The sequence below is a fragment of the Epinephelus moara genome, chromosome 18 (genome assembly GCF_006386435.1).
Source record: "Epinephelus moara isolate mb chromosome 18, YSFRI_EMoa_1.0, whole genome shotgun sequence".
In the NCBI taxonomy this organism is placed as follows: Eukaryota; Metazoa; Chordata; class Actinopteri; order Perciformes; family Serranidae; genus Epinephelus; species Epinephelus moara.
Genome location: NC_065523.1, coordinates 36,262,291 through 36,277,934, shown reverse-complemented (window position 1 = coordinate 36,277,934; position 15,644 = coordinate 36,262,291). Strand labels below are relative to the sequence as shown.

The window sequence follows — 15,644 nt, the reverse complement described above, 5'->3', positions numbered from 1 at the left end:
ACACAGCTGGTTCAATATCAGCAAAGTTTCCCTTTATATTCATTGTCTTGTGTGGCGATCAGCAGTGATGTGGTGGTTCACTTTTACACTGTGATCTGTAGCCTATAGTTCGGCTTTAGCTTCTAACTATCTTTGTCTTTTTAACCTGTTGTTGCTGCTGAGTCAGTTTGACATCCTGGATATATCCTTCAAACACAGACTGTAGACCCCTCTGTCTGCTTCACTCTGACATCATTCTTTCATTCTTCCATAGTTCATATTTCTTCAGGGAGTGCAGTTAGTTACAGTGAGGTCTACATTAAATACAAAGCCAAATGTTAGTGGGTGTTGATGGGCTTTTGTCCAGTGGGAAATGGGCTAAAGACGGTCATAACAGCACTGGTAAATTAGTAATAAATTAGTAATGGGAGTTAGAAGGCAGTCAGAACTGTTTGACTGGAGGGAGGCCCAGGGGATCAGAGGCAGCCGGCTCCCTGCTGGCTTCAAGGTCAGAGTGACAGACATGTTTGTGTGTTCTGGTCCCCCTCTGGGACCATATGTACACTCTACAGTGACATTACTTTACAAGGAACGCTTGCATGACAAAGCAAAACAAACAAAAAAAAACAGGAGTAGAGAGACGGAAAATTAGAAGCATGATCTGTGAAATGTTTTGGGTCGAAGTTAAAATTCTATTCAGGAGTCGTCTCTTGCTTTGACTGCCAGCATGGCGCTCGGAGATCATAAAAAGCACATGTTCTCTACAGACTCCAGTCTGTAATGAAAGACTGAGCCTCTGTTTTAAAGGAGCTTTAAGTTTTAAGAGCTGTCTATTCTGTTATCCTCTGCTATTACTCCCTCTGCCAATAAATGGCATCATACCATAACACAGTGCAGCCAAAAACTGCAGATGTAATATTCAGAAAAACTGTGTCCTTCAGTGATCTTTTCATATCAAAGCATCAAAGATTGTGACATCTGCTTGATAATTAAAACTACATCCAAGGCCAAGTGAGGCGCCGTCCCACGAGTGACTCAGCAGCCACAGATTCACAAAGCGGCCCCACAGAGCAGACAGCATACTGTAGCTGTTACGTAACAGCTCAGGTAGGTACTCAGTCAGCAATGAGCAACTGATGCTGTGTACCGCTGATACAGAGGAAAAGCAGTAAGAAAGGTGGGGAAGGAGAGTGAGGCAGACAAAATAAGGAGTGCAGCAATGATCCAGCTGACAGAGGTCCCTCAGGTCCAATCCAGCAGAGATGCAACAAACTAAACCGTGTTTTCAGCCTTCCTGTAAACTGCTCCCAACCTGAGGGGAGGAGAGAGCTCAGAGAGAGAAACTTAACTCTCCACTCTCCTTTTCGAGGCTAATGAAAAATGTATCCCCCCCCCCCTTATCTGGAAACTGGAGCTGCTAAAAATAGGGGGTGTGTTCTGTTCTCTGCACTGAGGCAGCTGGTGAGGCTGCGGAGAGATACCTGGACTGTAGCCTCAACGTGGACTGTCCCAGGCAGCTAAAGGGTTCGAGAGGGCATTGTAATTTGCTGCGTCACGTCTTTTTGCGGAGCACTTAATGAGCAGTCTGCTCTTGAACCGAGCTGAAATGTTGCATCAGTGTTGGGTTTTATTTCTTTTCATTGCTTTGGAAACATAATCTGATCTCTAAAAATAACAACGGTGGTTCAATTTGACTGTGGCTTTTCTTTAAAGTCAAATTTAGAGGTCTGTTATTTATTAATCCCAGAATCTCTGTGACCAATCGATTAAAAATGCCTCAAAATCAAAAAGAACCATGGATTACTTGTCAGGCCTGTCACGATACCAACTTTCGTTGGACAATATATTGTCCCAGAAATACTTACTTACTTAATTTTGTGTCATTTTTAGACCATTAATGCCACTGATATAATGATAATAGCTTAATAATGCAAGTTTCATACAGCTAACCTTTAAGAATATTCAGACATTGGAATTGGAATATGAAAAAAATATTCAACATATATATAAAAAAGTAATAAATGCCTGTTAATCTTTACAAGAAAGTATAAAATAATAGTGCCTTTCTAGGAGTAGCCAAAACCCCCTAAAACAAAACCAAGTGATGCCTCTCACAACTAAACGACAAGCTTAGCGAAGCTCTGGGAACACCACAGTTAGCTCCAGATCCAGCCAGTGCGCTGCAGTCGGCTCCCGGGGATGGACGGCCTGTTTGCTGGTGGATTTATAGAATTGAGGATGAAGTTGTTGGAGGGTAAAACAACAAATGGTGGTCGTTTTTGCTCATTGCCAGGGGTTGGCAAGCTAACAACTATCAGGACTGTTACTCTGCCACAACAAAAGTGCAGCTGCAGGCTACCTGCAAGCTACACTGTGTCATTATTGAAGGGTTATTTTATTTTTTTGGACTCGTGCGAGTAGATGGAGTGGAGAGAGGGAAAAAAAAAAGGGAGAATTGCTGCATCCAAATCATAAAATGGTCAGGAAAACTCTCTGTTGGTTTAATTTTCAGTGACATTCTTTCGCCAAGGTCATGTCTACATTTAATTATCGCGAAAAGCCTGGTTGTTGGAGAGTAAAACAACAAATGGCAGATTTTTTGCTCATTGCCAGGGGTTGGCAATCTAACAGCTATCAGGACTGTGTTCCACTCCAAAAGTGCAGCTGCAGGCTACCTGCAAGCTACACTGTGTCGTCATTGAATTGTTATTTTATTTTTCTTTGGACTCGCACAAGTAGACCAGGTGGAGAGGAAAAAAGGTAGAATCGCTGCACCCAAGTCTTAAAATAATTGGGAAAACCTTGCTGTTTATTCTTGCATCGTGTTGGCTAAAATGTCAGTGATATTCGATAACGTAATTATTGTGAAAAGCTGAGTTGTTGGAGGAATATCAGGATTGTGCCTCCTCCGCTACAAAAGTGCAGCTGCAGGCTATCTGCAAGCTGTCGTTTTTGAAGTTTATTTTTCTTTGGACTCACGAGAGTAGTTGGAGTGGAAAGACAAAGAAAGGGAGAATTACTGCGCCGAAACCCTGCTGTTTATTCTGGCATCATGTTGGCTAAAATATCAGTGACATTTGAACACATAATAATCATAAAAAGCCTGGTTGTTAGAGGGTAAAACTACAAAACTTTTTTGCTTGTTGCCAGGGTGTGGCAAGCTAACAACTATCAGGACTGTGCCTCTGTGCAGCTGTAGGCTACCTCCAAGCCACATCGGTCGTCTTTGAGGTTTTGTTTTATTTTTCTTCGTAATCTTGCAAGTAGACCAGGTGGAGAGGGAAAAAAGAGAATCGCTGTCCCCAAGTATTGAAATAATTGGGAAAACCCTGCTGCTTATTCTGGCATCATGTTGGTGAAAATGTCAGTGACATTTGATAACGTAATTATTGTGAAAAGCCGAGTTGTTGGAGGGTAAAGCTACAAATGACGGACTTCTTTTGCTCGTCATCAGGAGTTGGCAAGCTAACGACTATCAGGATTGTGCCTCTTACACTACAAAAGTGCAGCTGCAGGCTACCGGTAAGCTACACTGTTGTTTTTGAAGTTTACTTTTCTTTGGACTCATGTGAGTAGGTGGGGTGGAGAGACAAAGAGAGGGAGAATTGCTGCGCCCAACCCTGCTGTTTATTCTGGCATCATGTTGGCTAAGATGTCAGTGACATTCTTGTGTAAACACACACACAGCAGCCTAAACACAACAGGCAATATCAAGGTCAGCAAAATGATAAAGGTCATGTCCATATATCGTGTGATAAGTGGATAATGTAATCATTGTGACAGGTCTAGTACTTGTTGCATGCTTGCTGTTGCAACGCTGCTTCCCACCCAGGAATCATTGTGAGGGTCAATGCAGCATAAAGAACATTTACTCCTGCTGTTGCCAGCGAGCAGAGCACACTAACTCAACACTGCACTGCCAAACCTACATGCCTGGCCCAGTCCAGGAAAGAGAAGGTGATATTTCCACTGTGAAATCAGATCCAGGGGAGGGGATGCCGTGGCCTAGTAACAGCTGAGCAACACACAGGCAACAGCAGACACAACAGCCGACCCCATCTGCCACCTCTGATCAGTCAGGCAGCGTGCCTGCGTGGATAGGGCCTTCACTGCTGCAGAGGGCACTCTGGGTGCAGAGGCAGCCTTGGTGCCATTGATCTGTGTGGAGGAGAGGAGACCTTGACCATTCCCTTGACAGTGCTTCACTCTAGTGATTTCATAACAAAGCTTGCAAATATTTCAGACTAGTCCTTTGAAATATGATCAATACACTGAGATGCACAGCAGGACGGCTTCTGCTTTTCTCCTGCTTTAAAAAGTTTTTGCTCGCTGAATTTTAGAGCAGGGTGGAAACTTATACTGCAGCTCATTAAAGTGCCGTATGAATGAGTGGGATTCTATATTCATCACATATTTATGAATTCATGCTTGTGTTTGTCAAAATCACAGTGACACAAAAAGCAAACAGGATGTCAAAGGTTATATCGGGATCCTGCACAAAGAGAGACCACATGTGGCTTTAAATCAAACATGTAAAAACTCTGTCTCCGTATGAGAACGAGCATGCACTTTTGTTTTTATGTGTTTTTCTGTGCTGCTGTGCCTGTTGCCCTGCAGCAGATCCAGCACTACAAACTAGAACAAGTTTCGGGTAGGAAAATGGGACACGTTCGGCTTGCATGCATCTAGCATTTGAATCACAGAAATATTCAAAATGCCAAAAAGCAAGTTTGCATGAGGTCAAGATGCAAGAAGGAAAGACACAAAGTCTGTGTCATTATTGTCCAGGGCCAGTGAGGCAGGAGAGAGGAGAGAAGCAGAGGGAGTGTGGGAACGAGAGCAGAGTTGGTGACGATAGGACGGACACTGAGCAGCAGCAGCAGAGCTGAAGTGGGCGGCAGGAGACAGACAGACGGACGATCTTTTTGCCATGGAAGAATGCTGAGGCTTTCTGACAGCTGAGGCTTATCTAACGACACAAAGGCCTGCTTGTAGCCCCGCTAGTGTGGTGTAGCCGAGTGTGTAGCATTGCAGTCGGCCTGTGACTCACTACCTCACAGATAGCAAGCTGCTACAATAAATGAGTTGGCTCAACAGGCTGACTAACTTCACACGGATGGAGCTGTCAGATGGGCAAAGAGCCACAGAAAGAGCCAGTACAGGGTGGATGATTCACTCATAAACCAGCGGCTTAAAAATGCAATGGTGGCCTTAAAGGGACAGTTCACCCCAACATCAAAAATACATATTTTTACTCTTACCTGTAGTGCTATTAATCAATCTAGATTGTTTTGGTGTGAGTTGCAGAGTGTTGGAGATATCAGCCATAGAGATGTCTGCAATCTCTTGAATATAATGGAACTAGATGGCACTCGGCTTGTAGTGCTAAAGGCGGCAAAAAATACATTTTAAATACTCAACAGCAATGTCTCTTTTCAGAAATCATGGCCTGGTTACTCAAGATAATCCACAGACCTTGTTGTGAGCAGTTTCATGTAGGAACTATTATCTTTCTACTAGGGCTGCCCCCCAATAGTTGACCGAAAAGGTCATTAGTCGGCAAGATTTCATTGGTTGCTTAGTCGCAGAAAAAACAAACAAGCAAAAAAAACAAACAAATGTGAAACTCTATTAGGAGCTGCACCTTGTCAAAATAAATCCAAACCTATGTGACTGGACCATGTGGGAATGTAATTTGAAAGGACAGACACAGGAAGTGTCCACGCTCAGCAGTCAGACAGGAGTCAGGTTACAAACTCCACGCTCAGCAGTCAGACAGGAGTCAGGTTACAAACCAATCACAGTAGACAGATATCTTTCCCTTCTTCTGTAAATATTCAGTCTGATAAACATGGAAAAGTTGATCATGTTAAGGCCCTGACACACCAAGCCGATGGTCGGCCTTCGACCAAAGTCGGGCCGTTGGTGAGCATCTGTCGGCCTAGTTTTTGCGGTGTGTCCCGCACCGTCGGCACCTCGGTGTCGGCGGCTTTTCGGCCGATTGAGCATGTTGAATCGCTGGCGGAGCTTGTCGGTGAGAGAGATCACTCTGATTGGCTGTTCAGGTTTTATTTCCTCGCCCCTGTAGCGAGTGAATCTGCCTGTAGTGAAACCGGGGCTAACAGGTGCTTCCTCCTCAGGCTCCACTTCACTCAGCTGCCCCACAGACCCGCTGCTTCTTCCCACTTTAACCTGAATAACAAACCAGAGCTAGCTGGGAGCGGCTAGCGGAGCGTTAGCCGCAGCATGACCGGAGGGAAGCACAGCCAGTTAGCCTCCGCTAGTCTCTGAGCTAGCCCCGGCTCAAGCAGCGGGTTTATTGGGCAGCTGAGTGAAGTGGAGCCTGAGGAGGAAACACCGGGACCGTCTGGATGTAATAGTCCGTGGAGGTGCTGCGGTGCTCGGCTGCACAGATAGGAAACCCCTCGGCTGACAGGATGTACCACTCTCTCACTCCACTCTCTCTCACACAGGTGCAGAACGTACGTGCTACTTGACCATCGGATGTAGTCCGTGTAGTGTGTTCAAATGCAACTGACACAGGGCGACATGAGGCGATGTAGACGACGCAACAGTTGGCTTTCATCGCTGCTAGTTCTTTGATGTCGGTTTGGTGTGTCCGCACCTTTAGTGCAGGGCTACCCAGAGCTTTACATCTGTCCACAGACGATAGGCCTACACACTTAAACACAGCTGCTGTAAGAAGATCAGCTCTGCACTCAGGATTTAGGTAGACTATATGATGCTTGTTACGCAACCCGCCGCTGTGCTGTTGAAAGCTGGCACAAAAGTGGCACCCAGCGCCCGACCTCGCGTTTTCCAGGCGGTTAAAGATGCGGCATGAGTACGGCCCTTAATGACAAAACATTAGAAAGGCGGTGAGAGACGTGACAGACAGTGTGATGTGTACCTGTCTTATTTTAGGGGATGGATAGCCCCTTTCATATCTGGAAGTGAGGTGGGTCATGGACACATTAGGTGAAACCAAACCTATAAAAAAGTAAAGATTTACATACAGCACTGGTGTGGTCTGGCCTCATCTTTTAGCAGCTGCTGATCACTCTATGATTCAAATATGGAAGTCTCCCCGATGAACCTCGACTAAGAACACAGCCTGCGGGAGGCTTTATATTAAGTCTGCAGTAGATGTAGCTGAGCTCAGGGGGGTAAGTCAAATACACTGGAAAACGTTTAGAAACGTTGGGGGTTTCTTTTTCTAAGAGAGAGCTGAATGGGAAAATTCTCTTCCTGATAGAAAACCAACACCGTCAGACACATGTTTTCAATTTCTCTTAGCCGAGAGGCAAATTAAGAAGCTCCAAAGCCAATTCTGAACCACTTAGAAGAAGAAACCATGACAGTATGGTATGAGGGGGAAAACGAGGAGAAGAGAACTGGGGCACTGGCATGACAATTCAAGGCATATGGGAAACTGATCACATTCACTGAAGCGTTCAGCTCTTCCTCTGCTGTATGACCAAACTGACACACTCCACCTTTTGGCTGAACTTCAAATGTAAAGCACAAACTTGTGATGCATGATCAGACAAACAGGACAGACTCCATCTGGGAGTCAGTGATGATGTTTGATCACATCTTGAGTGGAGGATTCTTTATATGAAGGGAAGCACCGATGAAATTCTGAGTCCATACAGATAATCGATATTTAAGGTAACAGTTTGGCTGATAGTAGTTTTGTTGTTATTTATTTCCTGTTTTGTGCCAGGAAAACAAAGAGATCTTCATTATAAAATTCATTCAACCCTTAATTGTGCTATTTTTGAATGACCACAAATTCAATCATACAAACAACCTTTAATAAAATCATCTTTCACATGGAAAAGATTATTAAAAAAAAAGTACCTACTTAATAAGAGGAACTCATGAGTACTGACATGGCCCAACATCCTCTGTGTAGGACCCAATTTGATTTGACATTGATAGCACTCTGTGGTTCTTTATAACATAATAGCTATTAGCTCTTACCACATGTGCACACGGCACCCATTTCCCTCCTCGGTCCCGCCTGAGTCGGGTCAAGCCGGTGACTTCTTCTCCGGGTATGCTATGCTAGCTACTTTTTATCTGACTGCAAATAACCAGCACAGCACTCAGTTAAGTGCTGTTTAAAAACATTTAGTTTAAAAATGTGCATGATGCGTAATATAAACATGGATAAATAATTTAATTCATTAAGGTTAAAATGTAAATCTCCTGTGATTATGTTGATGTATAAAGGGTAAAATGTACATTATTGCAAAGGCTGAAGCTACTAAGACATTAGTTTATTGTTTACTTACCTGTATAACCGTGTACAGTGCAGTGTTGATAATGTCTCGCAAGGCTCAACTTTTTGTTTTGTTAATGTCTGAGGCCGAGGTGGACGGTCGGAGAGACGGTCGAAGGACTTGAAAAACTTTGGGAACTCTTTTCATGACAAGCAGCCGTCATGGTATTTTATTTCACTTTGTTGCTCATGTTCATGCTGACCGCCATTTTGTTTTTCTTTTCTTTCGTGTTACATTTCGTACACTGTTAATTCTTAAAAAAAGTTTTCACGGCGTGACAAGATGAGGATGCTTCAGAGAGACAGAAATGCCTGAACAAACACCTCTTTGAGGATAACCGTTGTCACGAAAGCAGCTACATTTAGCCTGCATGAAATTGATACGACACAACAAATAAATATCAAGCCTTGTTTCCACTTACGTATGTGTACGGAGATGGGGCATCTGGAAGTCCATTCATTCCTATGGGAATCTCCGTGATAACCGATGTGCTTGCAAAACTCTGTAGGCCTACTCTCCTCCGTAACATTTCGGTCCAGAATTCACCTCGAGCACATTAAAAATACTGAACTTTTGCGGTGGATTTCGGAGAGACAGTGTGCTAGCTTAGCTAACAGGCTGCTAACTGGCTAGCAGGCTGTTTCCTTCATTTCAGTTGCCTGTTGATTGTCGAATGATAACGTTATTCTGTAAAAATATGGTTATACATTATATACAGTCAGATTGTCATTATGACTCGTTCAGCTGTTCATACATGTTTTTAATTACGCATTTCACAAAACATGCTGCATACCTGGCAGGTCAACATCTTCATTTATCTGTTGCCATGCAATACTGGTCCTGTTAATGTTCCAAGTGCATATTCCAAACTACTGGATGGCAAAACAACAACAAAATTAGCCCCTCCCCCATGGCTACAAATAGTTTCTGACAAGCCGTAAAGAAATGTACTTCCTTGTGTTGGACACTAGAGGCATCATCCGTACATTTACGGCTCTACAGACACCAGTCACATACGGAAGTGGAAAGGAGGTGTCAGCCACTGCCATCAGTCAATGTCATCTTATTGCTGATGAGCCGATGGCAGTCAACAAGGCAAATATAAGCTGATACTGATGTTCGGCCAATAAATCAGTGCATCCCTCACTATGAGTGCTTTCAACTATTCCCCCTGCAGTCCCTGAACCAGAGGGTCTCAGGTGATAACCAACCCATATTCTATTCCTGGAAAACATGTCACTAAATGGGTCAAGATCACAACTAGAACATCACAGAGCAGCTCAGTCTGTGGTGGAATTGGATTACAGGGACAGTGGAAGTGCACTAATGCAGACCACTACAGACGCTGGCTGTGATTAAAGCACAAGTGTAACAAACAACTGAGAGATGAGACACTTGATTGTCCGTAATGCCCTGGGCAAATTCAAACATGTATTCGTCTTGGATTAGAGCTGCTACAATTAGTCGATTAATTGATAAGTAAATCATCAGAAGATTAATTATTAACTATTTTGATGATCAAATAATCTGTTTTAGTCATTTTTTAAAGCAAGAAATCGAAACATTTGCAGGTTTCATGTATCTTAAATGTGAGAATTTGTCTTTTGTCAGACATGATAATAAACTGAATAGCTTTGGATGTTTGGACTGTTGGTGTGATCAGTGCCAGCTGGTGGCACAGGCAGTATAGGCAAATGCTAAGGGCGTCGTCATCCATAGGGGGCGCCACCAATGGGGAAAGACAAAAAATCAAAATGTTTATCTTTTACTAAAACTACTGTGACTTTTTTTTAAATAAGACATAAGGCCATGACGACATCACTACATAACAAAGCCTACTAAATAATAGAGAGGCATTCTTTCTGGGTTCCTGATAGATGGAAAAGATTACTTTGTCTCTTCATCTTCAGAAAAATGTGTTCATTAAATTCTGGGCCAAGTGGGTGAAATATGTTTGTACACTTCCTGATTTTGTGGAGGTAACGTAAAGAAGTTTATTAAGGAAACCTCACTGACTGCTATTCTGTTCTTTTTTCCCCATCAAGTGTCTCCCAACATATATTTCATGGATCTTATATGTACACTTTAACCCCCCAAAATGTACAAAGATCTTACATTTTGAAAAAATCTGAACAGCAGGGGGAATTATTCTTTTTAGCATTATTTATGTTGTGTTTTATAAAGTACAGATTTTCAAATTGATCTGAGTTTTTGGCCCAAGATTTCACAGCTCAAAGATCACATGGAACAATAACTCTGTTACCCTTCGTTTTGGGCCAAATGTGTTTACTTTGACGCAGCGGGGCTGCCACAGAAAAGAGAACGAGGTCGAGCCATCTCTGTGATCAAACAAGGCCCACCAGTGGGAGTGCAGAGCAGGACAAACAAACTGAGACCAGTAGTGTTTATGGAAGAGGCCTGCCTTTGGCTGAGGTGAGAGCGAAGCCATGGGGGGAGGCAACAATCTGTAACCCAGAGGCACTAAGGAGAGAAGACCCAGCGGAGGTGAAAGTCTGGCAATGGTTAAAAGACTGGCGAGATCCGTCACTCATACTGTGTGTGAGTGTGTGTGCGGTCAGGATTCATAAACAGAGCAGCAGAAAGCTCAATGCCCTCTCTGTCCCCAAACAAAGACTGATAAATATCAGGGCTCACTTTCACACAAGAGCGCAAAAGACACACGGCTAAAAGTTGAGACTAGCGTGCGTACAAGCATAAATGCTGCCCATCATTTCTAAATTATATCAGCTAGGGGTGAAATTCAATCTACTGCTGTGAGAACCAGATGATCTGTGAGCGTTAAGGTTAATCATTCCCCCGTGTGGAAAGTATAAACTGTTACAAACACACAGACAATACTGGAAGGATCCAGAAATGCGTCACTCACATATATGAGTCCTGAATAGTAGCGGTCCTTCAGGTTGTGCAGCACAGACGCCTCATTCAGGCAGGTGAGCTCGGCCATGTCCTCCACCTTGCTAAACTTGGGTGGGTTCATCTTCTGGATGTCATCCTTGTTGATCACCATCTTCTTCCCGTTCTCGGCCAGCTCCACCAGCACCTCCTCGCCACGCTCCTCCCGGATACTGGCCGCCTCAAAACCATGGCGCTCTGAGGGTATCCACACCAGCTTCTTGGCTGTCCAGTCAGCCTGTGTGGCGGGGTTGTACACCACAGCCCGGTCCACAAACAGGTACCGTTCTGGGTCCTCTTGACCACTCCGATGAGACATCTTATCTGGGGTTTACCAGAGCAACTGGCCACCTAGGACAGACAGAGGAGCAGGGAGTGGAAGCTTAGAGATTACATGAGGGATATGAAATATCAGACACAGACTCACCTTTAAAACTCTCTAATAACCCTCTCTGTTTCAGCACAGACTCAGGTTGCACTGGGGCCCATGGGGTGGAGGGGCCCGGAAAATATGCCCATGTTTGAATTTGAGTTTTGTTAGCACACAAGATGTGACAAAAACAAATGCATAAAAATAAACATAGCAGGGATTGTGCAGGAGAAGTAAGAAACCTGAAGAAGCTCATAGTGAAAACCTTCCCTCTACCATTCCAAATCTACTCTTACACAAGCAGTATTTATCTCCTAAACATGAGAATATAACAGACAAAACATGTAGTTATAATAATCATACTAAATCGAACTCAGGTTAAATAAAAAATGGTGCGTTTTTTTTATATGTGCCCTCAAAAAGGCAAACTCATCTCCATCAATCTATGACAACATTATATGCTTATTCTACATAAACTAGGAAAAAGTATTTAGTTACACGAATAATTTCCTAGTTTCTTTTGTAGTTTTTGTCATATACAGATATGTAACGATGAATGCTGGGTAATATAAATGTTGATGTTGTCAAATATCAAATTGTAAGGAGACAATTTAGAGTCACCAATTAACCTGCATGTCTTTGGGCTGTGGGAGGAAGCTGGAGCACCTGGAGGAAACCCATGCTGACACAGGGAGAACATGCAAACTCCAAACCGAAGGGCTCCCACATCACAGGGTTAGAACCAGGAACCCTTTTGTGAGGCAACAATGTTAACCCGTGCACCACCGTGCCACCCCTATTCTAATTACCGCTTTGGATAATTAGTAAAATAACTATAAAATAAGAAACCAAAGTACATCACTAGGCAATCCCTTAACTTTTATGCTGACATAGTTTTCAACTCGCCTTTAACGCCATGATAGAATTCCTGAAGCTCAGTTATGGTTCGGTTTAGTGGTGGGCGATATGGCCCTAAAATAATATCACAATAATTCAGGGTATTTTGGCGATAACGATATTCTTGATGATGTGATAAATTAGTAAAAAAAATATATTAATAATTTAAGAACACAGAACTGCAACAAAATCAGTGACATAGTTTCACAGTTTGCTTCAAATCTTCAGTAAAAACTAAAATGATGTTTCATTTCTTTAGTTTGTGCAACAACAACAGTAACTCAGAGTGAGATTCAGATTCTGTCACAATATTAATAGTTCAACAAATTACACATTTAAACAGCTCCCAAATACAAAATGTCCCCTGGGATCTATATATATAAATCAACAGCTGATTTCCTTCTCTGTTTTTATGCTCTGCCATTTCTCCTCTAACCATCAGGCTGTAACCTGTGACAGGCTGTTATGACACAGTCACATATATGGAGTTTATTCACGTAGGTTTCCATCACCAAAGGTTTGTGACAGAATCAGAGAGGAGAGGGAGAGACGCTGTGCTGCTGCCAGAGGAGCCGCTGAATGAGTTCCCTCTGAGCGCTAAGAGAAGGAATAGTTTATTCCACACTACTGAAGCTGCTCCTCTTTTTGGAACCACCAAGGAGTCGGGAATAATTTTGCTTTCAGCCATGCTTGTTGTTGCCGTGGGTAACAGTGTGGTGTCAACATGTCATTAAGCTGAAACATCGCGAGTATCACGATATGAATTTTTCATATGATATTAAAAATATACCAGCATTATTGTGACACCACTAGTGTGGTTTTGGTGTGCCACCCCAAGATTTCCAGTGGCCCCATCTGGCCACCCTGATGAAAAATATCTAGGGCCGCCCCTGCTTCTCACTGAATGGGTCTGCACAATAGCAATGCGCATACTGCGTAGGCTTCACCGCGCTCACAGCACATCAGAGAGACGTCTGGCACATCATCATCACCAGTCCCTCCATTCTTCATCTACTAATCTAACGGTGCGGAAAACAATCCAGTGTTACACACATCCAGATAATATCTACAGCCTGCACTGGTCCACAGATGGAGCTTATACAACAGAAGATGACTGTGCACTGGCGAGTCCCCAAACAGCAGAATGACGGGGGGGAAAGTTGTTGTGCTGTTTACAAATATTACGCTTATATCTGCGGTAATGAAGCTGCGCAGCGAACTATTGGAGCTAGATTCGGTAACACTGGAATGAGCCATAACGGTGGCTACAAGTCGAGTTATTATTGGGCTGTTAGGATAAACACAAACAATAAACACCAGACAGGAAAATAGGGTAGGCTACTCACTAACGTCACAGCAGGCGTAACACCGCTAAATATTCCGTTATCTGTTCAGTTTGTGTTATTAACATTAAAGGGGTGAAATAAGGGTCAGCAGGGTGCCGTGTATTTAAAAAAATATGTCACACTGGCTAATTAATGACAAGTCAAACTAAGTTTCCAGATCCATCCTCTGCACCGGAGGCTGCTCCGTCCACCGGCTGCACCGACGGTGTGATATTCACCACGCGCTCCCTATCTCTGTCCTCGCGCTCAGTCATAACAACTTGAACGTTACCTGGTGTTCGTCCGCGAAGCAGCAGTTAGATCCTGTTCACCGAGTTGCAGTCCGATGTGTCCCCCTGACGCGTCTCTGTGCGCAACTAGCGGCTCCACACGACTGGATGAGATGCAGGCATGTATCGGGGCTCCGGTCTGCACCACAGCCACAGTGCTGCTGCTGCTGCTGCTGCTGCTACCTCTACACTGGGGCCCCTCCTAACCAGAGCAGATTTGACCGCTGCTGCTGCTCCCGCCTACGATGGACTGTGCTCACATAGAGAGTGACCATGCAGATCAATACTCCACACCGTGACACAGCCCGGGGTGACTCACCTGAGCAGATATGTGACAGCTGACGCCTGTCATGAGCTCCCTCACCCCCTGAAATAACCACACTGTCAGGGGTTTTATCAGGACATCATGCGCTAAATGCTTTGTGAAATCTATCCCACAAATATCTATGCATCGCACACACCCACTGGATGCAGCCTATAGACAATTGGGCTTTCACTTTGCGGTCATTCCCTCGCCCTCCCCATCATTGGCTGCCAGAAACCAACCCTCCAATTTGCAAACCAATGACATGCGTGCAGAAAATGATCGATATTGCAACTGTTGCTTTGCCTGCATTGCCAAGTGAGTTCCAAAATAAGTTGCCTTATCAACATTCTAGCACCTTCTGATAGCTCAGGGACAAATTAAGAAAATGAAAATAGTGTGGTGTGGTTTGATACAGTGGCATTCACTGTATTAAAGGGACAGTTCGGATTTTTTTGAAGTGGGGTTGTATGAGGTACTTACCCATAGTTTAAGTGTACACTATTTGGAATATTTTCACTGCTTTACTCTAATGTCATACAGTGATTTCCAATGGGAAAGTGAAGGCGTTACGTTGCTCTCCCACTGCCTTGAACAGTTATATTGCTTGTGTTATTGTGTGACTTTTAGGTTTAAAACGTTTAAGTCAGAATCACCAAAGTCACACATTAACACAAGCAAACTAACTGATCGACTCTGCAGCTCCTGGTTTCAGAGCGCTAAAATTACTAATTTGTCAATGGAGTTTGGTGGCTTTGATGACAGAGCAGATGGGAACTAAAGCTGTTAAAGCAAGGGCATATACTGCATTAAAGGGATAGTTCAGTTTTTTTTAAAGGATAACTTCGGTATTTTTCAACCTGGGCCCTATTTCCCCATGTGTATGTGTGCGTATGATTCATAGGTACAACTCGTTCTAAAATTGGTTCAGTATTGAGGGAGGCGGATGCAGCCGGGAGCTGCGAAATGAGCTAAAACGGTAACGGGGGCAAATGCGTCCCGTATAAGTTTGTGCATTAAAAGTGCTTTTTTTCGCCACTGACCGGTTCAGATCGCCAGTGCTATCTGTAAATAGCATAGTAAGCGTTTCCCTTACCTCTGGGCTGTGTGACATCATCTCGCGAGAGCTTTGCTTGTTGCCAGAAGAAAACAGAGGAGCCATGCTGAGCGCCGCTCAGAGTGGCGCTGGTTGTCCCAGAGTACAGCTGAGGGTTTTACTGCATCGATTGAAAACAATGGTTCGTGTTTGTGCTTATCCGAATTGCAAGAACAGGATGT

General features: G+C 43.8%; 1 protein-coding gene across 2 annotated transcripts in view; it reads right to left on the bottom strand.

The window, feature by feature from the left end:
- The window catches only part of LOC126405301 (myosin-10-like), a 100,656-nt gene extending 86,208 nt beyond the window's left edge, over positions 1 to 14,448 (bottom strand). For both annotated transcript variants that reach the window (XM_050068971.1, XM_050068972.1), the window contains exons 1-2: positions 14,065 to 14,448; positions 11,155 to 11,531 (exon numbers count right to left, since the gene is read on the bottom strand). In XM_050068971.1, coding sequence (XP_049924928.1) covers positions 11,155 to 11,499 — 345 coding nt within the window. In that variant the 5' untranslated portion in view covers positions 11,500 to 11,531; positions 14,065 to 14,448. The remainder of the gene's footprint in view (positions 1 to 11,154; positions 11,532 to 14,064) is intronic.
- Positions 14,449 to 15,644: the final 1,196 nt, after the last annotated feature.